The sequence below is a fragment of the Bos indicus genome, chromosome 17 (genome assembly GCF_029378745.1).
Source record: "Bos indicus isolate NIAB-ARS_2022 breed Sahiwal x Tharparkar chromosome 17, NIAB-ARS_B.indTharparkar_mat_pri_1.0, whole genome shotgun sequence".
In the NCBI taxonomy this organism is placed as follows: Eukaryota; Metazoa; Chordata; class Mammalia; order Artiodactyla; family Bovidae; genus Bos; species Bos indicus.
Genome location: NC_091776.1, coordinates 52,896,103 through 52,922,739, shown reverse-complemented (window position 1 = coordinate 52,922,739; position 26,637 = coordinate 52,896,103). Strand labels below are relative to the sequence as shown.

Sequence of the window (26,637 nt, the reverse complement as noted above, 5' to 3'; positions counted from 1 at the left end):
GTATTTGTTTGTGCTAAGTTCCTCTCCCTCCCCACTGCCCCCACCCTGATTGCTTCTGCAGGTAAGTGTGTTCTGTCACATAGAACTTGCTAGAGTTGCTTTCCTTAAATTTGTAATAGTGATAAAAGACATGAAATCTAAGCAGCAAGTCAGAACTATTTTACTATAAATAACTTTTTGTGCAACGCTTGTTCTTTCTTAGTCTGAAATTAAATTTAGTGGCAAATCAGCTGTTAGAGACCGAGTTCTGTTTTAATTGTGAGGAACTTGCTTCTCCAGGTGCTTTCTCCCTACAGGTATTTAATTGTCGCCTGGTGGATCTCGACTTGGCACTGGGGTACTGCACTCTCTTACCGCAAAAAGAAGTCTTTGAGAATCTCTGGAAGCTCACAGATAAAGCATGGCAGAATTACGACAAAATATTGGTATGACTTAAGGAGGCACACCTTCGGTTCCTGAAGAATTAAAGATTTAGCGAAAGAAATAAAACTGGTCTTGCCACCAGATTTTCAAGATTTAGCAGAAGAAGCATCAAGCTAACTCACATGGTTTCTATTAGCTTTTCCCTAACTAGTGACACACCAGAGATTGCATATGCAGGTCCTAAGCATTGCTCAACCCAGGGAATTGTATTTTTTTTTTTCTTAAATCTGTATGCAGCCACAGAACCTCACTGCATATTCTTACTCTAGTGTATTTGAAACCTTAAATTCACGGGCCAGTTCTTTTTCAAAGGACAAGTTTAATGGATGCGAAACTTGTCTTTAATATTTGTTTTAAAATTGCCCTTTGTGGCAATTTTACTTGTAGGATAGCTCAAATTGGGCCTTTTCTTATGAAAGAAATCCAGACTAAATTTATGGCATCACACTAAAAGCCAAATCACTGAAGTAATTATTACCTAAGTGTAAGTAATGATGGTTTACAAAGCAACATGTAACATTCCAACTGTTACCATAAAGAAAGACTGAAGATTATGGTTTTTATTGTTGAGTTCTGCATAAAAAAGCATTAAAACATTGTCTATTTGCAACTGAATTTTAATTCTATTTTAACTTTTTAGGCAATATCTCTGGTGGGCTCTCAGTTGGCCAGTCTCTGTCAGGAAACAGAAACGAAGTTTAAGTTCTGTGAACTCAGTACTGATGCCCGGTGGGGTATTCGTCTTAGTAAACTTGGTGTGAGTATTCTTCAAGTGCTGTGAAGTTTCATCCATTCTGATAATTACCCAGTTGAAAAATGTGAAACAAAGGACTCGTTGTCCTTTCCTTTTGGAGAGGTTGCTCATACTCGTGCTCAGTGACTTTAGTTGTGTCCAAGTCTTTCGCAACCCCATGGACCGTAGCCCACCAGGCTCCTCTCCTCTATCCATGGGATTTTTCCAGCAAGAATACTGGAGTGGGTTGCCGTGCCCTTCTCCAGGGGATCTTCCCCACCCAGGGTCTGAGCCCATGTCTCCTGCTTTGCAGTCCGATTCTTTACCAGTGAGCCACCAGGGAAGCCCGTTGGAGAGGTTATATGTAAATATAAACTGTGGCACATAAGTTTTAGGTAAATAAAGTACCCTCATTTTCAATCTCAAAGCAATAAGGACCTTTTGCCTCATTTTCGTTTTGCTCTATTTTTAAGTAAATTAGAAGCTTGATATTTCATCTACTAAGCCTTCTCATTAGGAATGTATCTAGTATTAATTGACATTTAAAGCTATTCCAGGCCTGCCCTTTAACCTCATACTTTATTGTGTGTTGGTAGGTTAAAGATAATATAGGTAAATGTAAATACAGGTATACTAAGCTTCAGCAACTCCTCCGAGGGAGTAGTAAGTGGCCCTTGTTTTTCAATTTGCAAAAACAAAATCCTGTTTTCTTTACTATGAATGTAAAGCATTTTATTTTATTTGCAGATAGTTGGCTTCTCAGGAATGAAACCACTGTAGAATGTATTTTGAATATGTATTTTGAAGCCTCATTCCTATTCCAGAATGGGACTGTTTGTTGCCAACTGCCATACTTTAGTGATGAATTGCCAGGGGTTAGTATGACTGAGATTTTGCACCTGAAATTTCAGAGTGATGCTCAACTTGAACACAACTAAAGTCACTGAGCACGAGCATGAGCAGCCTCTCCGAAAGGAAAGGACAATGAGTCCTTTGTTTCCAATGTAAAAGTTGAAGGAGCTATAGAAAAATGTTTCTCTATAAAAGTGGACAGTGAAAGGGCACAGCACGATGGTACCCTTGTTCTGATACATTTCAGTTTAGCAGGTTTTTTCTTTTGCTCTTTTTATTTCCAGATTTCTTTCCAGCCAGTTTTCAGGCAACATTTTCTCACCAAGAACGACCTCATCAAAGCTCTCGTAAAGAATATAGATATGGACACAAGCATCATTCTGGAATATTGCAGGTAATTCTTTAAATCTCAATGGTATTTTTGCTATTAGCGTAACAAACTGGTAATCCTAATGAAAGAACACAGTGATTAACAATGATTATGACACATGACCCATGACTTATGATGTTTTCTTTTGCTCAACCCCACACTGAGTAAATCCAAACCAGATTAAATTCTCTTATATATCACCTTTTAAATTCACTGTTTAGTGTTTTCGCAGCTTGCCTCATGATAAGCATCACCTAGGGCCCTTAGTTAAAAATATAGATTCCTGGGTCCCTCTGTTGGTTCTGATTCAGCTGATCTGAGGCCCAGGAATCTGGTCTTAATATGTGTTCCAGAATCCAGACCATTTACATGATCAGAGAAGCTTGGGATATTCTTCCAAGCGAGTAAACTTCTGTATCAGATCAACTTAGGGGCTCAAAGTAATCTTAAAATTGGTGGAAAGTATGATTTAGGGAGAATTGTTTTAAAAAATAACTTAAAAAATCTAAGACTAAATGTTATTTATAGATACAGTTTAGTGTAATGAGAACAGTCAAACGATTTGTAATTTACATTTGAGTTTTATCTGTCTGATAAATTTAGGTACTAAATCTGTTGGCTTATTATTAGTTTCAAAGTGGTTTTCCACACATCATCTCATTTCATTTTTATTGTATATTATCACCAATTTATGTATGAGTGAACATACCCCTCTCAGGTGCCCTGCGCAGGGTTAGATAATAAGTGATCATTTCTAAAATACCACGGATGCCGTAACCCTCACCCAGTTTGTGACAGGTGAGTGGAATCTTGAGTTCTTGATAGTGAGACTGCTGAGCGCCCTTCCTCACCAGACAGGGATCTAGTTCTTTGTCCTTGTGGATGGTGGGGAGTATTGTCCCCGGCTGTCACCATCCTGGACTTGCAAGTCAGGAACTGGAGGCTACTCATAGCTCTGAGGAGCTCTGATTTACCTGTACTCCGATGTAACGAAACTCAGCCATTCTTGTTTGGACTGCTGCAAAGCCAGAACGAGGTACACACACTCCCTCTTCTTTTTAAACTGAAACTGGGAGATTTTTGCCTGTTGTTTTCTGGTATTGACCTCTTTTGTGAAATTTAAAGAGCTCTAATTTTGTCAGGCTAATTTCACCATCTTTATGCTCACATGGTGTTGGTGATTTTTCTTTGGTTGACAGTGACTCTTTTGCCTCAGGCAGCCCCACTGAATAAATTTAGATGACCTTTAGAATTTCAGGGAATGACTTTAAAATTGTTGTATGTAAACCTGAGTTTTCTGCGAGAAGCTCTGTCTAGAAAGATGTGCATTCTGGGAGATTCATGTGTAACTGAATACTATTTCAGCACGTTTCAGCTGGATGCTGATGCGGCCCTTCAGCTGTTCATTGAAACACTCCTCCACAACACGAATGCCAGCCAGAGCCAGGGAGACGTGAGCACAGGATCCACAAAGCAGCAGCGTTCCAAACTCCTGGCCAAAGCCCTCGAAATGGTTCCTTTATTGACGAGCACAAAAGATTTGGTCATCAGTCTTAGTGGAATACTGCATAAGGTAGATGAATGGTGAAATGAATGCATCGGGTCATTTCAAACAGCCCTCCTACTCTTAACTAATCAGATATATATGGTAACCAATTGGAAAAGTAAGTCCTATATTTTTTTGTAAAGTATTTTCAGAAAATTTTAGATTTCTGTATTCTTATTATAATTTAATATAGCACTTTTCCTTTTTTCCCCCCCAAAATAAAAATAGCCATTTTTTCCAGACTTTTAAAAATAGCACACATTCTTTGAAAAAAATCAAACTACAGAGAAGGGTATAAATCAAAAAGTAAATTTCCCTATAATCCCACTCCTATAGATAAAAAGTTAATAGTTCAGTAGATATCTTAGATCTTAGACTAAATATACTATCCTTTTACTCTCTTTTTCTCATTTAACATATTTTACATGTCAATAAATAGACATCTCTCCCATTTTTGGTAGATAATGTATTTATTATTCCACTATGTGGATGAAACATCCTGTGTTTAACCAGGCTTTTATGAATGGACTTTTACATTGTTTGCAAATTTTAATTACTCTAAGTTGTTACAAGGAATATCTTCATACACACATGTTTGTGCTCTTGTCTGTTTTGTTGTTTTTTTTTTTTAGGGGATCTTCTGAGAATTGGAACTTTGAGGTCAGGGGGTAGTTTGATGGGGGAATGAAGGTGGATGGATGGGGAAATAAAATCATGCCTACAAGAAATACTTCAGTTAAAGTTTTGTCTGTAATTCAGCCAAAAATAATATAGGCTAGCTCAAAATTTATAGGTACTATAGAAATCATCTTCTCACTTTGTTCAGTGTTATTATTCATGTGAATTTAGTTGCCATTTAAATTGTTTTTTTTAAGTAATGGTATGTGGGCAGAAACGGAACAAAGGAAATATTTCCTTTCTTTTTATAAGCATATATAGATACCACCCAGCTAGTTTTTGTAGCTTGTATGTGATTATAGCTGGAATGAAGTCCTTTGAAAAGGTTTTACTTGGAGGCCCACACTTTTAATTATGTCATTTCCAAAAAAAAGGTCGGTTTTATCCTGTTCTAATTTTCTCATCGTAAAAGACAGAAATAGAATTTTAATTTAAAAATCTTATAAAATTGTAAAATTTTGATATGTTTATTTTTCTAGGTTTTTAGTCCTTTAAGAACATTTTTCTTTATTCAACCAACTTTGCCTCATTTCCAGATGTTTTAAAGCACATGTGTTTATTCTAAGAGTTGATTTTAGAGATAAGAAAATGTTAGTTCATTTTTTAAAAGAATAATCTAATACGGTAATGCACTGAGGTGTTATATTTGTAATCTGTGCCAATGAACATAACTAGCAACATCAACCAGCCTGGCAACATCTTCAGTTTTGATGTATTTTTGTTTTTATGCAGTTGGATCCCTATGACTATGAGATGATTGAAGTCGTCTTGAAAGTCATAGAAAGAGCTGATGAGAAGATAACCAACATTAATATTAATCAGGTATAACAAATATATCATAGATTTTAAAGTTATGTTTTTAATTTAGATCTTTTTAAAAATTAATGTTATTTAGTGTCTTTCTGAACTGTTCTCTGAGCTCCCTTGAAACTGTACATTTTTTTTTTTACTCTATTTCCTTTTCTTTAAAGGGATACAGAGTAAAAAGAGTTTTTTATTCTCCATGTTTTATCTTATTTTATTTTTTGGCCACGCCTCTGGCATGTAGGATCTTAGTTCCCCAACCTGGAATTGACTCTGCACCCCTTGCATTGGAAGTCCAGAGTCTAGTACAAAGTCTTAACCACCAGAGAAGTCCCCTCTCCATGTTCTATCTTAATCCAGTTTTTGTCCTACTGAGGCAATTTAAAACTCGCCAAAAGTACAAAGCCACTAAAAGACTGATATAGAAGAATTAAGGCAAAAATATTTGTCATCTGGCAAAAAAATCCCAAAGCATGTAAGACCCAGAATCAGATTTAGCTTTCTATATTAGGTAGGTCCTGGACTCAATTCTATTTGAGTTCTTGCAGTAGCTTACTGGGCTTCCTCCCTGGTGACTCAGATGGTAAAGAATCTGCCTGCAGTGCAGGAGACCCAGGTTCAGTCCCTGAGTTGGGAAGATTCTCTGGAGAAGGGAATGGCTACCCACTCTAGCATTCTTGCCTGGAGAGACCCATGGACAGAGGAGCCCGAGAGCTACAGTTCCCGGGGTCTCAGAGTGGGACACGACTGAGCAACTAACACTTTTTAGTAACTTCCTATTCTTTTACATATTTTGGTCATAGGAGCTTATATATTTTCTTAAATTAGCTTTTAAAAATCAAAAGAAAATGGGTTGATTTAAAAAGTAGTACAAGCCCCAAGGATTTCCCAGGCATTCCAGTGGTTAGGGTGCAGCACTTTCACTGCCAGGGTTCAATTCCTGGTTGGGGAGCTAAGATCCTACAAGCCTTTGCTACTGCTGCTGCTGCTGCTGCGTTGCTTCAGTCGTGTCCGACTCTGTGCGAACCCCATAGACGGCAGCCCACCAGACTCCCCCGTCCCTGGGATTCTCCAGGCAAGAACACTGGAGTGGGTTGCCATTTCCTTCTCCAATGCATGAGAGTGAAAAGTGAAAGTGAAGTCGCTCAGTCGTGTCCGACTCTTCACGACCCCATGGACTGCAGCCCACCAGGCTCCTCTGTCCATGGGATTTTCCAGGCAAGGGTACTGGAGTGGGGTGCCATTGCCTTCTCTGTACAAGCCTTTAGGTATAGCCAAAAAAAAAAAGTTATATGAGCCCCAAAAATATAAGATATAAATTTAAAAGAAGATGCATGTGTGCACAGTTGCTCAGTCGTGTCCAACTTTTTGTGACCCCATGTAGTATAACCCACCAGGCTCCTCTGTCCTTGGGATTTTTCAGGCAAGAATACTAGAGTGGTTTACCATTTCCTTCTCCAGCAGATTTTCCTGACCCAGGGATCAAACCCGTGTCTCCTGCATTATCAGGCACATTCCTTATCACTGAGCCACCTGGGAAGCTACAGAAGCCCTAAGAGAGGACATAGAGGATTCATTTTAGATCTACTGCCTATGTACTTAAAGTGAAATCAAGTATTTTTTTTTTTTTTTTGAAATCGAGTATTTTTAAGATACATCTAAAACTATTTGAAGAGAGTATAGAGAACTTCGAACTCTAGAGTATAAGACATCCCACCAGCAACAGTGTTGCTGTGGTTTAATTTCCAGTGGAAATTAGTGTAATTTCTTTAATAATCACAAAATTTATGGTTTAGAAGACTAGTATAATAGTTTTAAAGGTAAAACTACAAAAGGTTTTGATCATCTTTATGAGGAGAGACTGTCCCAGGAATCCTGTGATGGTATAGAATTAGACATAAAATGCTTAACGATTAGTTTAATCTCACAGGGAAAAACCTTTTTATTTTAATACAGGCACTAAGTCTTCTGAAACACTTGAAGTCATACAGAAGAATTTCTCCCCCAGTGGACCTAGAACATCAGTATATGTTGGAGCACGTCATAACTTTGCCATCAGCTGCCCAAACCAGACTGCCTTTTCACCTAATATTCTTTGGCACAGCACAGAGCTTCTGGAAAATTCTCTGTATGTTCATTAACCTCTTTTGAATTGTCCTGAATAGCCAAAACCTTTTCCATAGGTAAATCATACTATCTTTGTTTCCTTTCCAGCTACAGAACTCAGTGAAGAATCCTTCCCAACCTTGCTCTTAGTTTCCAAATTAATGAAGGTAATGGGTTACAACCGTGAAAGTCGTATCTTTGTTCTGTGATTCTTTCAGCCCCTCTGCAGAAAAATTTATGTAAAGCCCATAAAAGTGAGCATATAAGTCAGTCATATAACTTTTCCCTTCTTTGAAGTTCTCTTTGGACACTCTGTATGTGTCTACAGCCAAACACGTTTTTGAAAAAAAGCTGAAGCCCAAGCTCCTGCAGTTAACACAGGGTAAATCCTCAACACTGATTAACAAGGAGATAGCCAAGATCACGCAAACCATCGAATCCTACCTGTTGTCCATAGTTAACCCAGAGTGGGCCGTAGCCATCGCCATCAGTCTTGCCCAGGATGTCCCAGAAGGTATGGATTCTTCCTTTAATTGAGCTTCAAGTGGTTGGCTGTGTTGTTTTCGTAACTTGTTAAAAAAAAAAAAATGATGCTCCTTTCATTTCCTTCTGTTTCTTTTAAGGAGAAGAAGTATGATAGCTTAGAAATGTATGGGACTCCACTGGCAGTCCAATGGTTAAGATTCCATGCTTCCAGTGCAGTGGGAGGAGTTCGGTCCCTGGTCAGGGAGTTAAGATCCCACATACATGTTGCGTGGCATGGCTAAAAAACTTTTTTTTATAAAAGTAGAGAAATATATTTGCCCCCCTGTCCTCACTTGTAGCACTGTCATATGTTAAAGAGGCACCAGTGAGGGGACTTCCCTGGTGGTCCAGTGGCTAGGACTGTGCTCCCAGTGGCAGGGGGTCTGGGTTCAATCCCTGGTCAAGGAACTAAGAGCCCACATGCTGCAACTAAGAGTTCAAACGCCACAACTAAAGATTCTGCCTGCCACAAGTAAGACTTGGAGCAGCTAAATAAATACATTAAAAAAGAAGAGGCACCAGTGAACTAAGCAAGATGCAGTGTTGCTTGCTTGGCGCTCAGTGCCAGAGGCACTGCCTAACTTGAGTATAAACTCATACTCTCTCATGTCTAATCATACGTACTTTCTGTAACGAAACCTTAGACACTGTCTCATGGTCAAACAGGTATACAAACACTTAAATAACTTATATAACACTTATATAAACTTGCCGTGTTTTCAGTTGTAACAAAAGTTGAAAATAAGTAATTTTTCTAAATGCTCATTTGTCAAAAACTGGTTAAAAAAAATAAAGGGTATTCATAGAGTACTGTGTAGGTGATTTGGAAAGATATCCGAGATATATATTCAGTGAGAACAACAGATTATGCTCCATATATGATCTTATCCCATTTGGGATAAAACACTTGTACACACGTGTGCACACTTGCACACAGAGAACTTCTGGAGGAATGTAGAGGTCTAGGGAATGGGAATAGAAGCTGCAGAGATGGCCCTCTGTGGACTGTGCTTCCTGCTTTGTCTCCTGTCCTGCTTAAATTGTTTTTTTACAGTGAGTATGCCTTCCTGTTGTTTTAAAACTGGCTAATTTGACTAAAATACATTGTCTTGAAAGGATTATGATTTCTTTTAAGTCTTTTCTTTATCTCTTTAGGTTCCTTCAAGATGTCCAGTTTGAAATTCTGCCTATATTTAGCTGAGAGGTGGCTTCAGAATATTCCATCTCAGGTGAGTCTGAACTGTAAGATGGGAGGCTCCTCTTTCTTTCTTTCTTTCTTAAATTGAAGTATAGCTGATTTACAATATTAGTTTCAGGTGTACAACATACCGATTCAAAATTTTCATAGGTTATACTCCGTTCATAGTTATTATAAAATATTGGTCTATATTCCCTGTGCTGTACAGTGTATTCTTGCAGCTTATTTACTTTATTCATGGTAGTTCATGCCTCTTATTCTTGTGCCCCTCCCAGCTTTCCTCTCCCTACTGGTAAGCACTAGTTGGTTTTCTCTATCTGTGAGTCTATTTCTGTTTTGCATATATACTCATGTGTATTTTTTAGATTCCACAGATAAGTGATGACATCATACAATATTTGTCTTTCTCTGTCTGACTTATTTACTAAGCATAGTACCCTACAGGTCTGTCCATGTTGCTGCAAATGGCAAAACTTCATTCTTTCTATGGCTAAGTATATTCCTTTATATATATATATATGTATACCTCCAGTACTCTTGCCTGGAAAATACACACACACATCACACACTGTATCTTCTATAGCTGTTTATCTCTCAGTGGACACTTAGGTTGCTTGTATATCTTTGCTATTATAAATAATGCTGTTATGAGCATTAGGGTGCAGGCTCTGCTTTTTTTTTTTTTAAGGTTCACATTTCTATTTCTTTTTTAAAACTTATTTTTAATTGGACGATACTTGCTTTACAACACGGTGTTGGTTCCTGCTGTACCACAGTGAGAATCAGCCATAAGCATACATATATCCCCTCCTTCTTGAACCTCCCTCCCCTGCCCTCATCTCACCTCTCTGGGTTGTCAGAGTCCACTTTCTTTTTAATTTAAGTTGTGCTCTCTAGCATCCCTTTTCAGCCCACCCTGGTGATAGATATTTTCAAGGGTTGGGGACCTAAACTGGAGAAAGAAAATGAGGCTTGGTGTAGATTACTAAGGTTGTAACTAAGGCAGGAAGGGACCTTGATTGATAAAGATAGATTCTTAGTCTCACTGAAGATTTAGAAAACAAGTTTCTGTTTGCTTGGAATTTTTTAAAAGGATGAGACACGTGAAAAAGCTGAAGCTCTGCTGAAGAAGCTTCATGTTCAGTACCGGCGATCAGGCACGGAAGCTGTGCTCATAGCCCACAAGCTGAACACTGCTGAGTATTTAAGAGTGATCGGAAAACCAGTCCATCTCATTGTCAGTCTGTACGAACATCCCAGCATAAACCAAAGAATTCAGAATTCATGTGGGAAAGATTATCCTGGTGAGGGCAAAACTCTTTTTGTATCTTTCCATCCAAGGAGAATTATCCTTTTGATTCCCTGGTATCTTGCATTGAAAACTTGGGGTTCTTTTTTTAATTCTTTTTTTTTTTTCTTTTTTTAATTCTTTATCTTAAATATCTTAGATATTCACACAGCTGCTAAAGAAATAGCTGAAGTCAATGAAATTAATTTGGAAAAAGTCTGGGACATGTTGTTGGAAAAATGGCTGTGCCCGTCCGCCAAACCTGATGAAGTAAGTGCTTGCTTTGATGGTGTCTGTTGTTGAGTATGAGCCAGTGGCGTCTTCTCAAAGAAGAGGGTGATTATTTGTCTCGCCATGATATGACTTCTCATTAGAAGCACAGGCTCTTAGAAGAAGGAACATTTGAGCATTTTAATACCTCTGTTATCTGATGAGTTTTAATGAAGTTGTTTACTTTTTCTTTTCCTTTAAATATTATTTTGCAGCTAGTCTGTCTTTTTTCACTTGCTAGTATTTTTTTAATTGAAATATAGTTGATACATTCTTCCTTTTAATTGATGGTTTCAGATGAACTGTTATATAATAGAAGTGGCCTATGCTTAGACTTGATGGTCATACGATTATTTTTTATTTAGAAATAAGTTTAAAGGTACAGAAAAGTTGGAAGAATAGTACAAAAGAATTAGCTGTGTATCCTCCACCCAGATCTGTCAGTTTTTAAACATTTTGCCACATCTGCTTCGTCATTCTCCCTATGTTTACCCGTAACATTTTTCTGAACCCTCTGAGAGTAAATTCCATGTGTCATGCCCCTTTACCCTTAATAATTAGGTGTGTAATTCAAAGAGCAAAGATTTTTCTCTCATTGAACCACAGTATAATTATAAAAATCAGACACGATTTTGATAGAGTATTGATAAAATACATATATGTATATGTTTGTATACTTGAATTTATGGTCCATGTTACAGTTTAACCAGTTGTGCCAATGATGTTCTTTATAGTAATTTTCTCCTCTGAGACCAGGATCTAATCCTGGGTTATGTGTTGTATTTGTCATGTCTGTAATTTCTTTTACTCTAGAACAGTTCCACAACTTTTCTGTCTTTCATGACACTGACATTTTTGAACAGTTCAGGCTTGTTATTTTGTCAGCGGCCCCTCCCCTTGGGCTTTTCTGTGTTCTCATGATAAGACTGGAGTTTTGCATTTGGGGCAGTATGTTACCTGGGTGATAGGGTGTCCTTCCCAGGGTATGAGGTTTAGAGGCACATGATGCCTCTTTGCCCAAATAGAGGATGTGAATTTAGATAACTTGGTTACACTGTTGTTTATTTCTCTCAGACACAGTTACTATATTTCCTTTTGTAATTACTAAGGGAGGTGTTTTGAAACAGTGTAATATCCTGCTCTTCTCCACATTCCTCCCTGCACCACCCATAGCCCTTACTTCTTTTGTATTGATGATTCTTACTTGACTCTTATCTGTGCTGAGACTTTGTCTTTTTTGGAGGGTGCAGACTCTCTGGTTTGCAAAATGTCTCATTCTGGATTTATGTTTCTGATGTTTCTCATGATTAGATTCAAGTTGTGGATTTTTAGCAATAATATTCTGTAGGTGATATGTTCTCTTCAGTGTATCACGTAAGGAGACACATAATGTCAGTTTTTTAGAAATAATATTAGCATCTAAATTTGTGATGGGATTCAGCATTCCAAATGCAAAATTCTCTGCACCGTTTCTTCTCAGTTTTCAGGGAGAACTTACTTAAGGAGATTCTGTAATTCTTCTGTTCACCTAGGCAGGTGTCCTTAGAAAAAAATGTATTTGTAAACAAATAGTATAACTGATGTGACATTAGCTTTTCAACTCATGGTTTTTATATCACTTGTAATTCAATTTAATAAGTATTTTGTAAGTGTTACCAAGAGCAAGGACCATGTATCAGTGGAAACAGAAGAGTTAGAAGCATATCCAGGCCACACAGAATCTATGGTTGACACTCAAACCCCCATGTTTTAACTTAATGCATAAATCTGGAACACTAAACTGAAATCCCTGTGAGACTAGAAACTGTATTTATACACGTAATGCACCTAATGCATTTCTGTGTAAGTCCCCATAAATATGTACTGAATTAATGGACAACTCATATAATTCACAGTCCTTTCCTTTTAAAAGTTACCCAATGAATGTAAACTCCAGGAGGACAGGAATATTTGTTTTGTTCACTCAGGGAACCCATGTGCCCAGAATTATGCCTGGTGCGTGGTAAGCACTCAGTATGTATTTGTTGACCGAATGAATTTGAGTAAACCCATTTTTAAAGCAAGAATCTTCTCATAAAGTGATGAATTACACTAATTTCTTATCTGTAAATGTAATTGTTTTATAAGTCTTTTTTTTTTCTTTGTTGTCACCAAACATGGAGGTGCTGGGAGTTGAACCCCAGGCCTTGTGCACACTACGCATGCACTCTGCCGCTGCACCACCCCCTCCTGTAAATACAGTTTTGCATGTTGGACTTTTTCATTTAATAGACTTTCATAATCTTATGTAGTCAATCAGTTTTCTTCTGTTTTTAACTTGTTTATCCACTTTTTCAAAGACACCATCAGAATTGTTTGAACTTCAAGAAGATGAAACACTACGAAGGTATTCTTCCTTTACTTATATTTGTCTACACCCTGTTGCCCAATAGGAATCTTACCAATGATTTTAAAACCAGTAGTTTTAAAAAAGGCTTTCTTAGTATAACTTGGATCAGAACCTCTGAGAAGAATCAGTTCACTGACACAGGACTATGAGTGTGTTTAAATATCTCCAGTCAAATAAATAAGAAACAACCAAGATCCAGGGTTTCTGAATCCTCTGTGAGTTCGTACATTTAGCAGAGAATGTACTGTGAGCAAAGGAAAACTCTTGTGTAGCCAGGACTCTGACCCCAGACTTGGACGTGTTCTCTGTCCCTGTCAAGCTAGGCTGGTTCAGATATGGGCCACCAGGATTCCTTTTTCACGTCTAACCTAAGACAGACCCAGAAAGGCACACTGGTGTCACGTACTATAAGTCTGGTTGGTAATGGCTTGCTCTCTTGAGCAGACTTATCGGTGCTCAAATCAGAAAACATGGTAATCCGTTAATGACACTTGGCTTAGGCATGGGAGAGTGAGTGGTGGCATGCATGCCAGCTTCTTGCCGTTTTGGTGTAGGCCAGAAGTGTCAATGGTCGGGTCGCTCATGAAGCTCTACACCCCACATCAGCCGTGGAGATCCTATAGTAAGAGAGGGTATAGGAAGATAAGCCCCAGAAAAGGATTTCTCCTGATCTGGGCAGAACTGGTCTAGTACCCCCTCCAGGCTCTCCTTCCCTCTGGGCACTCCCTCGTCTTTGCTTAGTCTTTCAAGAGCAAGAACACCTTTGAGCAAGAGGAAGCTCCTGGAGCATCTGACCGAAGCAGCCAACACGGAAAGGCTTAGGGGGAATAGTTCATAGAGAAAACTTCCAAGATGGAGATCCCAGAGAGTAATTCATGGCAATTTCATAACTTCCTGTCTTTTCCCACTAGAATCTCTATCCCTTTTTCCTCCAATTTGCCTGATCCATCTTGCCCTTCTCTTGGGGGCTGGGGGGAAGGCAGGCAGTCTGCCCTGCGTCCCGAGGTTAAAACGTGCCACTAACAAGGTCCTGTGAATTAAAACACAAGTTTCCATGTATAGTGGTGTTCAGTGTACTTTGCAGCTATGGTTTGTATTAATTTCTTAACCAGAGAGATTTAAACTATCAGAGGTTGCTTAGCCATTTCCTAGATGAGAAGAGTGAGGCCTATCTTTTGTGTCTTTATTATCTTCTTTAGCTGTGAAGGAACCCAAGAACAGATTAAGCATCCTTTAAAGAGGAAAGTAAACAGTGGCCTTGACCCATAGCCCTTCAGGCCTTTGTTTGGGCTGTCTGATGCTGTTTTTTTATGGATAATAAAGCAAGTCTCTAATCAGTCACTAAATTAAAATCTAAATGTAATAAAAAAATATTTTTTCAGAGTCCTGTATCTCCTTCTGTCTCGTCCAGTTGATTATAGTTCAAGAATGCTGTTCATCTTTGCAACATCAGCCACAACCGTAAGCTCTAAAAATTTGGTCAGAACTCATTTTTGTATCTCATATTTCAGCTTAACATTTTTTCCCTGCATATTTACTATTGACAGATGACTAAGATAATGCTTTCTCTGTACTTTCTCAAACTATGTCTTACTCTGTAGATGAGGTTTGTAGTGTCTGCTGAGCTCCATTTAGTGCTGGCTGCAGAAACATCCTATTTTGCAAACTGAGTGGTGCAAGCGTTGGCAGTTCCCACGGGTTATCCATGTTCACTGTCCTAACACCCTGGTCCAGTGTTAGTCATTCAGTAGTGTCCAATTCTTTGCAATTCCATGGACTGCAGCCCACCAGGCTCCTCTGTCCATGAGATTTCCCAGGGAAGAATACTGGAGTGGGTTGCCATTTCCTTCTCCGGGGGATCTTCCTGACCCAGGGATCGGACCCAGGTCTCCCGCATTGCAGACACTTTACTGTCAGAGCCACCAGGGAAGCCCCCAGTCAACATTCCTAATACCAGGGACCCCCAGCCAGCAGGAGTGAGAGAAGTCTCCACTCTGGTCTCCAGGCCCTGCCTGACCTGTCGCACCCCCTCCCACTAAACTCTTAACTAGTCAGAACTTCCCCTTATCTCTAAAAGCATGTGACTTCTTTGACCTTCAGGCCTGTCTGTATGGGAATGCTCTCTGGGGAACTTTCTTTAGCGCTTCATGCTCTCATTGCTGAAGGCTCAGGTTTGCTCTCTGGTCAGGGAGCTGAGATCCCACAAGCCACAGGACGTGGGCAAAAAAAAAAAAGTGCACTCTGAGGCAGTTGGAGCTGAGGGAAAGGAAAGATGTAGGTCAAAGGATAGAAGGAAGAAAGAGGGAAAGGCTAAGATGCTGATCGTTTGTTCTTGATGACAAGCAGCGTGAAGGAACTCCCTCTTTCTCTTGCATCTTAGTTTATCTGATAGTTATCCTGGCAAGTAAGTAAAAATGATATTCCTTGAAAAAGTACCAGGTTCAGCTCCCAGCTCAGTCATACAAGTGCTTTTCCCTGAGAAAATCCTCACACCGCGTTGTGTTTATGTGTACTTCCTGTCATGTCACGTGGACATTAATGAAAGCATTTTGATTAATTAATAATGTGTATGCAAATGTGAACTCAGTTATATATTAATTTTTACTACTTCATCAAGAACCCTCTTATGTGGACATCTCCCTTATTTTCAATACTGAAAATGTGAAGAATGCAGTGGCTTTCACAGCAGTCGGGTGTTCCTAGCATTTACCCACCAGTGCTTTTGCACCATGAGTGCAAATATTGGGTTGGTCAAAAAGTTTGTTCGAGTTTTCCCATAAGATGTTAAATAACATCTTATGGGAAAAACCTAACCTGAACTTTTTGGCCAACCTGTATTAACAAAGTGTAAATGGTAGAGTCCATCATGGTATTATTATGAAAGTGGTTCTCACCCTGTTCTTTCTGAAAGACTGTGAGGAACCCTTCAGCCCTCAGGCAGGGGACCATGGAACACAATTTGAGAACCACTGAACCCCCTCCCCCAAGGGCAAACATAGACTTGAATCTTTCTTTCTTTCTTTTTTTTTCCCCTAATTTAGCCATGCAAATGGCTTCAGGGATCTTAGTTCCCCCACAAGGGATTGAACCTGAGCCCTGGGCAGTGAAAGTGCAGAGTCGTAACCACTAGACTGCCAGAGAATTCCTGGCTTTAATCTTTTAAAAACCAACATGGCTCAGGTCACCTAAATTGAAGCTCAGTTACCCAACTAAAACCCACGGGTGCAGCTCTAAAACTTCTTTGGTCTTACAGATGCTCAGGATGCACCAGCTCACTTTCGCCCACAGAACTCGAGCCCTGCAGTGTCTCCTCTACTTGGCTGACAAGGAAACTATAGAATCTCTCTTCAAAAAATCCATCGAAGAAGTGAAGTAAGTGGAATTTTTAAAATTGTATTAATAGAAAACGGGTCACTCTTTGGAACCATAACTTTTAAGCCTCTTAGTTCAGAAGATTACATTAGAGGGGCTGTGTCAACAAGGTGCTCTTGCCTCGAGTGTCCTGTTCTGGCAGAGAGGAGACAGGCCCTGAAGGACATCTTGTTTCTCTCGAATCTTTGAGACTTTCAGAAACTGAGTGTTTTCTTCATTTTCCTCCAGTTGATTTCTTTCTAATATTTCTTGACTATATCTTAGAAGCCTAAAACAGACATGTAATAGACCAGTCCAATATTTCTAAGTGTTGGCTTTTATTTTAAACGTAAATGTGGCTAGTGAGGAGATTCCCATTTCCTGCCTCTGTTTTTCAGATCTTACTTGAAATGTATAACTTTTCTGGCATCGTTTGAGGCGCTGAATATCCCCATCACCTATGAATTATTTTGCAACAGCCCTAAAGAAGGCATGATTAAGGGTCTTTGGAAAAACCACAGCCACGAACCCATGGTATGTACACCAAGATACCTGCAGTGGCGGCCTCCATCGTCTCAGATGCTGCCTGCCACCACTCAGATCCCTGAAAGACAGATCCAAAGAAACCCTTGATTCCTGAACAGGTCTGCTGTTCTGAGAGCTTTCCTGTTTTCCTCTCCTGGCTGGTGACACGGCAACTTGGAAGTTGCCTTACCTCTCTCCCAAAAGCCTAAGGCCTGAAGCCATCCCTTCCTACCAGGGCAGGGTGGTGGGGGTAACGCTTTTTTAATCCACCCCAAGCCTGTCTGTCCTCATCTAGACAGACTGTCCTTGTGCAGGAAGTTTTGTTCCTCTTCCTTCTAGTTACCAGTGGGAGTTCAGTCTCTGAGGCAGCTGGAACCCAGGGCAGGAAGGATATGCGGCCAATAGGCAAACTGTTCTAGGACACAAGAAACAAAGCGGGGAGGAGGAGGAGCCTGAGATGCTGTTTGTGAGTCCATAACATCAAGAAAGAAAAATAATTTTTTTCTTTCCCTAGACAGATGAGGGTCTTCATTGAAATTAGGCAGTAGACACAGGTTGGCTGTAAGCATATTTTGTCTTCAGCTATCCTACCTTTTCCAAAGATGGTTGAATTTACTGGTGTCTTGATTCAGTATTTTTTTTTCCCCTGCTTCAGGCAGTAAAGTTGGTGACTGAGCTTTGTTTAGAATACAAAATCTATGACCTGCAGCTTTGGAATGGACTCTTGCAAAAGCTTCTTGGCTTCAATATGGTAAGTAAAACTCAGTGCCTTAGACTGCGGTATATTTTAAAGATTTTGCACAGCATCTCCTAAACATTTTGCACTGATACTTGTTACTGAACAGAAGTATGTGGAAAATGTTCACTCTCATTTGGTTCATGCCCAACTTAAAGAATGTGGCATGAGGCCAGAGAAAGTGCAGTCTCAAAACTGACATAAATTTCACTTGAAACATACAGAAGATTCCCTGATGTCTTTTGATGTTTGTGGATTTATAGGTGACCTTCTCTGCTGACCCTCAGAGAAGATACATTTGCCTGATATTCTTTGTGAAAGTTTCAGACTCCTAGATTGGACTTTGGAATTTTTCATTTGGTAATCTTCAGAACTTTTGTTTCATTTTTTCAGATTCCTTATCTAAGGAAGGTTTTAACAGCCATTTCTAGCATCTATCCTCTGTGGCAGGTATGTAGTTTTCTAAAATAAATTTTATAGAATTTAATCTTTAGACTCACTGACCTTGTGACTCACAGGTACCCTGGATTAAGTAGTCAGTTCCTCAGTGAAGCTGCAGGGTGCTGTTCTATTAAAATGGTGCCTGGACCAAGAATACTCAGCTCAGACTTTGCCTTCCCCAAGACATCACTTCCCCAAGTCCCCTAAGCCTCATGAATCACATCTCCATTCATGCCCTTAAAATACATGGGCTCAACTATAACTCTGGTCGTGGTATAATGTATTTATTTTTAAAACATTTATTTACTTATTTATTTGGCTGCATCAGGTCTTCGTTGTGGCATTTGGGCTTAGTTACCCTGCAGCATGTGGGATCTTAGTTCCTTGATCAGAGATTGAACCCCTGTCCCTTGCATTGCAAAGCAGATTTTTAACCACCAGACACCAGGGAAGTCCTGGTATAAATTATTTAAATCACACATGTGACTGCCCATCTTGGATTTTGAAGATTCCTAAAGTCAGAAACCCTGTCTTATTCATCTTTTCTGCATTTCACGTGTTGTTCACATACACAATCACTGTACATATATGTAATACATATAATATATAATATGTGAGTGCTGAGTCACTTCAATCCAGTCATGTCTGACTCTTTGTGACCCTACGGACCGTAGCCCACCCGAAATATATATTTTATTCTTAGTTTGATAACTTAGAACATATGCTAAGTAAAACGTGAAAATTTTCCCTTACCACTTCCCTTCATAATCTCCCCAGGAGTGACTCCTGTTGACAGTTTCCTTTGTTCTCTTCTAGAGTTTCCTAGTATCATCTAAGCAGGTGTATGTGTACGTGCGTGTGTATATTGTGTGTGTGTGTGTTCATTTTTGTACATATAAATTAAATCACATTCCAGATGAAGTGTTTTTTTCCATGTAACGATGGTATCTTGGAGATTGTTTCCTATTAGCATGTACAGATCTCCTTTTTTATTGAGATATAATTCACACGTAAAATTTACCCTTTTAAAGTATACAATTAAGTGGCTTTTAGTATATTCACAGACTCGCAGATAGAGAATACAAAGAAGTGATTACCAGAGAGAAATGGGGAGTGGCAAATTAAGGCTATAGGACTAAGAGATAGAACTACCATGTATAAAACAGATAAGCAGGACTTTCTTGGTGATCTAGTGGCTAAGGCTGCACTTCCAAGGCAAGGGGCCCCGGTTCAATCCCTGGTCAGGGAACTAAATGCCACCACTAAGAGTTCATGTGCACAGTGAAGATCTTCGATCTTTCATGCTGCATCTAAGACCCAGTACAGCCAAAATAAATAAACAAAAACAGATAAACAGCATGGACGTATTACATAGCATAGGGAGTTATAACCATTATCTTATAATAATCTTTAGTGGAGGATAATCTGTAAAAATACTGAGTCACGATGTTGCATACCTAAAATTAATATTATAAATCAACTATAATATAGTTTTTTTAAATATAAGAGAGTATTTTACAGAGCAAAAAACAATAATAAATCAGCCAGGATTATGTGTTAATATCCTAAAATATATAGTATGAGGAATATTCTAGAATCTTGATGCTCTAGAACAGGGAAATGGCAACTTAAGATTTTGGTCTTAAGGTCAAGAATATAAGCCCTTAAATGTATATAATTCTGTGACTGCAAAGCAGAGTTCATAAGACCCCAGACATGAGTTCTCTGATACACGTGTCTCCACAGGTCCCCTACTTCGGCAGAGCTTGGCAGTGTGTGGTTCAGATACCACTGCTTTCAGGTATTTTTCTGTCCCCTGAAATGTTGACAGTAGCCTTTTATAGTTTTGTATATAGACACATTATTGGGTTTGCTTTGGTTTCTTTGTGTGTGTGGTTTTTTTTTTAGTGTGGACCATTTTTAAAGTCTTTCTTGAATTTGTTACAATATTGCTTCTGTTTTTTATGTTTTGGGTTTTTGGCCATAAGGCCTGCCGGGATCTTAGCTCCCCAACCAGGGTTCAAACCTGTGTCGCCTGCATTGGAAGGCAAAGTCTTAACCAGTGGACCACCAGGGAGGTTCCTAAACACATGATTGTTGCTTTTTATTTTCAGCCTCTTGTCCTTTAAGCCCCAGTCAGCTGTCAGATTGTTGTGAGAGTCTCATTGCTGTTCTAGAGTAAGTAAAATATTTTTCCTACCCCCCAAATCAAATTTGTTGCTTATAAAATTCCTTTCTAATAAACGTACCTTATGAGTAATGCCTTTTTCCTAGGAAGTTAAGCACACCACTTGATTGAAAATAAAATATCTCTATTATTTTTACAGTGTCTACTTTCTTTGTGCAGTGCAGCTAATGAACTTATATTCAGTACGCATTCTCTAAAATTTGTACCTAGTTTTAATGTAAATATAGAGTACCTTTTGTGATTACTGTAAATCATATAGTTAGATCATAGATTTTTAGTCTTCTAAGTATTTGTTGCTCAACATGTATAGACTTGAATCCGACAGGTTATTAACTAATTAACATGCTCTCTTGAAGATGTCCAGTTTCAGATGACCTCGACATGATCAGAGTGGCCAGACAGTATGTCCAGTTAGAGCTTCCGGCTTTTGCATTAGCGTGTCTAATGCTCATGCCCCACTCAGAAAAAAGGCACCAGGAAATAAAGGTATCTGACAAATTACTCATCTGGGGCTGCCAAAGAGGTGGAAGGTCTCACATTGCATGTCCCCTGCCAAAGATAGCACTTCGTTTTCATCAAACCTGTAAAGCATGAGTAGGATAGAAGGTTTGTGTTGGGGTCTAGTGGGAGGTATGACTGAAAGATAGATGAAGGCTTATCTTAGAAAGCCTTAAGAGGAGTTTGGACCTTATTCTCTATCAGTGGAAAACAGTGAATTTTCCTGCAAATGCAAAGTGAAATGCTCAGGCGGTATTTAGAGGGAAGTAATCCACTTGGGCTTGATCAGAAGAGAGAGGGAGCAAGAAGTAAAACTCCTAAGAAGCTCTTGCATTTGGATAGAAATTCATCTCACCTGATGCACATACACCAGCCTTGTGACTAGGCCAGGGAAGCTTGAGGAGGTGAGTGCCCAAAGGAGGGTGGTGGCAACAAAAACAAACCAGAGGAAGATGGCTTGAGTGCAGCTTGACTTGGTGATTAGTTGCGGAAAATAGAAAAGTCAGGTTGTGTGTGGGTGTCTGAAAAAGGCACATGAGCATTCTGAGGACAGAACTTTTAAAAATAGCTCCCATCCCCTTTATACTATAGAATAAATAGAACAAAGCATTTTGAACTGTTTTACAACGATTTCCCCATGGGTAGATAAGCCAGTTCATAAAGATCTATATAAATGAACACACGTATTTTTTATTTGTCACATGCTCTATTTGTTTCATTTTTTTCCCAAAGCCATCTGTGCCTGTCCTTGACTTTGTTCTCTTTTGACTAGTCTTAAACTCATCTGTTGATGCTTTTCAGAGTTTTAGTATTTAAATAGATTCCTTCTGGCACTTAGGATGACAAAATGTTTATTAAACAGCTCTTTGCCATTGAAATAGTTATTTGTAAAATGCTTTTTCCTTACTTCAGTAATTTTGTTGTTGTTGTTGTTATAGAGGCGGTCTTTTTTCTGTACTAGATACGCTTTAAGATATTTCAAATGTAAATACGAAAACCTTCCAGGTTTGACAGAAATTAGTAGTGATTATACTTTTCTATTAATTATATTTTGACTTTTTTTTTCCTCCAGAATTTTCTGAGCTCGTGTGACCCTCAGATCATTTTACAGCAATTAGAGGAGCATATGAATACTGGCCAGTTGGCAGGGTTTTCACATCAAGTAAGTGGCAGTTTCCTCTCCCTTTTGTTATGAAAAATTTGTTATTAGGAGGTAATCAATTTTCCCCAAACCAAGATTAAGCTGAAAACTCACCATCTCCATCTGTTTGTTAATGTATACAATTACGTCACTCTCATTAAAGCCTTAGTAAATTTTTAAAAGTCAGACACCCTGGGTGTCCTGTTTACTTCTGTGCACAGTGGAAAATCTGTAGCCTTCAATGCTTGTCACTGTGAACAGATTTTCCTCAAAAAAAATCCTGAAATGCTTAACAACAACAACTTTTAATTTATTCACTGTATGCTAAAATGGGCCAAAGCAGTCCCCCCCACCCCCCAGCCCACTGCCTCAAAAGGAAGGCTTAGTCACAATGCAGTGATTATTTAACATCTAATTATCACAAATGCTTTGATATTGAAGGAGACAGTGTGGCATTTAACACATTTTGAATATGATGATACCTGTTATTCTATAGATTAGAAGTCTGGTGCTGAAAAATATCATAGATAAGAAGGAGTTTGGGATTTTGGCAAAGACAAAATACTTCCCAGTGTTGAAATCACACATGATGAATACCAACAACATCACTGAACTCGTAAACTATTTGGCAGATGAGTTAAGGTAAGTTGATAAAATTTTTTTAAGAACAACTTAATGTAAAAAAAACAATTTAATGTAGAATATCCTAAAATTTATCTTTACTTTGGAGGAAGATATCAGATAATTATAAAGCTATTTGGTTGTAATTAAAGCTCTGAATATTAAACTGTAGCATCACTACATTATGCATACCATACTGCTAACACATACTCAGAAGTAGCTGTTTTGTAACCCAGTCTCTTGGAACATGAACTTAGAATCAGACAATTACTCAAGCTGCCTGAAATCCCAAAATAGGCATCTCACAGTCCTGCTCTAAAACCCAACATTACAACTTTACTCCTTAGACACTTGACTAGAGGCATGGACAACTGGATATAACATCATTTTTGCTAAGCTTATCTAATTTTCCAGTACCCACAAGTTTAGAAATAGTATCCCTTGGGATGGTGTTGGGAGCAGATTTGGAAATTAAAAAGAAGGGCAAAATGAGTTGGCACTGAAAAAAGAGAAAGCTCAGTCAGGACTGAAATGTTTCCAGATCCATCCCTACGTTTGTTTGGTCTAACTGTGCTGATCCCTGGGAAGTGTCTCTTTCTTAGTAGCATGCCATGGATTTCTTTTTCTTTTCTTTTTAAAATTTTTATTTCTTTTTTTATTTGGCTGCACCGGGTCTTAGTTGCAGCATACAGGATCTTTAGCTGTGGCATGCGGAGTCAGCATGTGGGATCTTAGTTCCCTTTCCAGGGATCAAACCCTGGTCCCCTGCATTGGGAGCATGGAGTCTAAGCCACTGGATCACCAGGGAAGTCCCATACCGTGGATCTCTTTCTGCTTGTTTACCGCCTGTGATCCAGCCGTAATTACAGGTTGTCATTTATGAACAAGTAGTATTTTTTGCGGTGCGTTGATATACTACGCTGCACATACTTTAGGTGTGTCATGTGATAGATCTTGCTGTACACCTGTGAAGCCACTGCCATAGTCGAGATGGCAGACCTACATATCACCCCCACATTTTCCTTATGCCCTTCTTCTTCTCTTTGGTTTCATAGTTTAGATGACGCTTCAGTCTTTATAACTGAATATTACAAGCATTGTGGGAAGCCCATACCACCAGGCACCACTCCCTGTGAAACTCTGAAGGTAAATCTGGCCCAAGTTACTGGGTTTTAACCTGACACCATTTCTGTTTCTAGGGTCTTGATATTGAACCAGCCTGTTGTGAAGATAAATGTGTTTTTATGTACAAACTGCCTGTATTTTCACATTTCACTTTTTGTATGACAGAGTCCCAGACTCAGAATCAGGAGGTCTTGGTTCCACTCATTTGTGCCAGGAAGCAGCCGTGTGGCCTCAGGCCAGTTGCTGTACCTGAGTGGCCTGCAGTTTTCAGATCTGGCCCTCCCAGCCTCTCAGGTGCTCTCAAGAATCAGGACTCCTTGTGGAGTCTTGTTTTTAATACAGGAGCAGGTGACAAACCAAGTTTTATTGTATTTACTTATTTGGCTGCACCTCAAAGCTTGTGGGATCTTAGTTCCCCACCGAGGGACTGAACCCCGGGCTCACAGCAGTGCAAGTGCAAAGTCCTAACCACTGGACCACCAAACTAAATTTCAAAGCACATTGATTAATGTTGTGCTGGAGTTTCCATTGCTTTTATTTCTTTTTCTTTAATTAGCTAAGACATACATGTCCAGTATAGAAAAACAAAAATCTGGAGGAGAAAAAAATAATAATAACAAAAAAACTGAACACTTGAAATCTCAGTAACCAGAGATAAGATCACTGTTTACATGTTCGTGTGCATTCTTCCAAATGCTTTTGTGTATAAAAACCACACATAAATCATTTTTACTCTTGTTCTGAACTTAAGTATAAGGTAAAATTTTTCATTTTGATTGTGTTTTGGTAGTTTTAGTAAACATTATTAGGTTATTATGGTTTTTTCTTCCCTCGGTCCAGATCAAGCATATTAAAATATTTAGCCTACATTTTGTTAACATCCATTAGTAACTTCTTTCGTTCATTTCCAGTCTGTTGTGATCAATGACATAAGATTACCTTTTTCAAAACGGGAGAGTATTGATTCAGGAGACAAGTTTGTGGCCCTTAAAATGTATCTGTTTTTCTCTGATCATAATTGTCTAAAATGCAAAATAACCTCATACATAGATTTTTAGCAATATAGTTGTCTTTTCTGTAGTTTGTCAAACAATTTTCTATTTAAAACACTGACACTCATAGAAATGCTTGTGTTTCTTCCCATTTAGATGTTTAATGGATCCTAATAGATCAAAGTTTTTTCAAGAAGAACAAGAAGTTTGGAATCTGTTAATAACTGACACTATTTATTACAGTTTTTAAATTGTGCAATCTGTGTGCAATAGCTATTGTCAAATATTCCCCGAGAAGTAATAACTAAGATGCTTAGTAACAGCAGAACTGCCTCATAAACAACTCATGTCCCAAATTAATAAATCTTTTCCTTGCCAGTTACGTGCATAACTGGTAGAGACTCAGTGTTTTTGTACTGTATATGAAGAAAAGTATTTTGCTCTCCCAATAAGTAAAGCAACTGCTTACATCCTTTTCTTCTACCTATGTAAATAAGAATATCAGTCTCTTTTTTTTTTTTTTAAGTCTTTATTGAATTTGTCGCAATATCGTTTCTGTTTTATCTTTTGGTTTCTTGGCCACAAGGCATGTGGGATCTTAGCTCCCTGACCAGGGATCAAACCTGTGTCACCTGCATTGGGAGGTGAAGTCTTAACCACTGGACCATCAGAGAAGTCCCAGAATATCAGTCTTTTTAACTGATAGTCATTCGAGTAAATATGTCTATAATCTTTGCTGCCGTGCATATCCATCAGTGGCCAGCTAGATGTACAGAAACCACTCTGGATAGTTGAAGCGGAGAAGGATTGAGTGTCAGGAACTGATTACAAAGGTGTCAAGAGGACTGAAAGGCAAAAGGGAGATGAAGAAGGGGCACTGGAGAAGCCGAAGGAAAGGAGCTATTAGCCTAACATCAGAACCTACCTTTGGGGACTTCCCTGGCGGTCCAGTGGTGAAGACTCAGTGCTTCCCATGCAGGGGGCTCGGCTTGCATCCTTGGTCCAGGAGCTAAGATCCCGCAGCAGCACATAAAGTGGGGAAAAAAAGAGAAGAAGCTGCTTTCGCTCCGAGCCGGGGGTGCCGCTGTTCCAGAGACTGAGCCTCCTCCCCCGGCACTGCTGCCCCTGCAGCCCTTGGTTATCCTCCGCTCGTGCTGCACTGCCAAGCCCCTTCCAGTAGGGGAAAAAACAGCAGCATTTTGCTTTCAGCAACCTTCTAATTCCCGTGCCTGTGCCAAGAAATGACAGAGCTAAACAGAAGCCATCTGGCAAGGAGCCTGAGAGATGAAGGCTGCAGGCTGTAAGCCCCTGGCAGGACAGGAAGGAAGCTGGCTGGAAGGGCTGCGTGAAGCTGCAAACCTTCAGCAGTACCCAGCACACAGAAATGTTAATCACACCTCTTTTGGTTCTACTTGTGAATAAACTGAAGCTGATAATACTAGAATTCATTTGCCTTTGTTTGGCTTGTTGAGAAAAATATTTCTGTATAGGAAAGTCAACGTAATATGATCAAAAACCTGGGTTTTGGATAAATAACAAGTCTGGGTTTGACCCCCCTGGTTCCATCACCTACTGTGATTTCCAAAGGTCTTTACGAAACCCTATTCCTACCAGAAATAGATGTCTCCTTTACTGCATCCTCCCAAAAAGTGGGCAGTTTTTCTTTTTAAACTTTTTGCTAATTTGATCAGTGAAAATAGTGTCTCGGTATTTACGTTTGTATTTCTTTAGCATCTATGTGATTAATCCTTAAGAAAACTGTAATTATAAGGCTGAGCTCACAAGTAGAGCCTGTGATTGTTACTCTTGGGCATAAATGTGCAAGGAACAAAAGGGT

The 26,637-nt window shown here is 39.1% G+C and overlaps 1 protein-coding gene and 1 long non-coding RNA gene across 5 annotated transcripts in view; one reads left to right on the top strand and one right to left on the bottom strand.

Moving 5' to 3' along the window:
- KNTC1 (kinetochore associated 1) overlaps positions 1-25,729 on the top strand; it is a 69,966-nt gene extending 44,237 nt beyond the window's left edge. For all 3 annotated transcript variants that reach the window (XM_070769476.1, XM_070769475.1, XM_019978017.2), the window contains 24 exons: positions 297-425; positions 1,064-1,180; positions 2,293-2,402; positions 3,744-3,951; positions 5,335-5,424; positions 7,363-7,534; positions 7,621-7,679; positions 7,810-8,026; positions 9,193-9,266; positions 10,329-10,539; positions 10,684-10,793; positions 13,133-13,179; positions 14,565-14,643; positions 16,436-16,554; positions 16,932-17,067; positions 17,714-17,809; positions 18,188-18,244; positions 19,982-20,036; positions 20,350-20,413; positions 20,780-20,909; positions 21,994-22,083; positions 22,559-22,704; positions 23,739-23,829; positions 24,957-25,729. In XM_070769476.1, the coding sequence (XP_070625577.1) occupies positions 297-425; positions 1,064-1,180; positions 2,293-2,402; positions 3,744-3,951; positions 5,335-5,424; positions 7,363-7,534; positions 7,621-7,679; positions 7,810-8,026; positions 9,193-9,266; positions 10,329-10,539; positions 10,684-10,793; positions 13,133-13,179; positions 14,565-14,643; positions 16,436-16,554; positions 16,932-17,067; positions 17,714-17,809; positions 18,188-18,244; positions 19,982-20,036; positions 20,350-20,413; positions 20,780-20,909; positions 21,994-22,083; positions 22,559-22,704; positions 23,739-23,829; positions 24,957-24,974 (2,625 nt within the window). In that variant the 3' untranslated portion in view covers positions 24,975-25,729. The remainder of the gene's footprint in view (positions 1-296; positions 426-1,063; positions 1,181-2,292; positions 2,403-3,743; positions 3,952-5,334; positions 5,425-7,362; positions 7,535-7,620; positions 7,680-7,809; positions 8,027-9,192; positions 9,267-10,328; positions 10,540-10,683; positions 10,794-13,132; positions 13,180-14,564; positions 14,644-16,435; positions 16,555-16,931; positions 17,068-17,713; positions 17,810-18,187; positions 18,245-19,981; positions 20,037-20,349; positions 20,414-20,779; positions 20,910-21,993; positions 22,084-22,558; positions 22,705-23,738; positions 23,830-24,956) is intronic.
- Positions 139-25,858, bottom strand: LOC109571497 (uncharacterized). 2 transcript variants are annotated; one of them, XR_011561156.1, is made up of 3 exons: positions 25,726-25,858; positions 7,957-8,081; positions 139-3,895 (listed from the first exon to the last, which is right to left on the bottom strand). It is a non-coding gene; the product is annotated as an uncharacterized lncRNA (long non-coding RNA). The 2 variants fall into 2 exon arrangements; XR_011561155.1 differs by having other exon boundaries at positions 139-8,081.
- Positions 25,859-26,637: the final 779 nt, after the last annotated feature.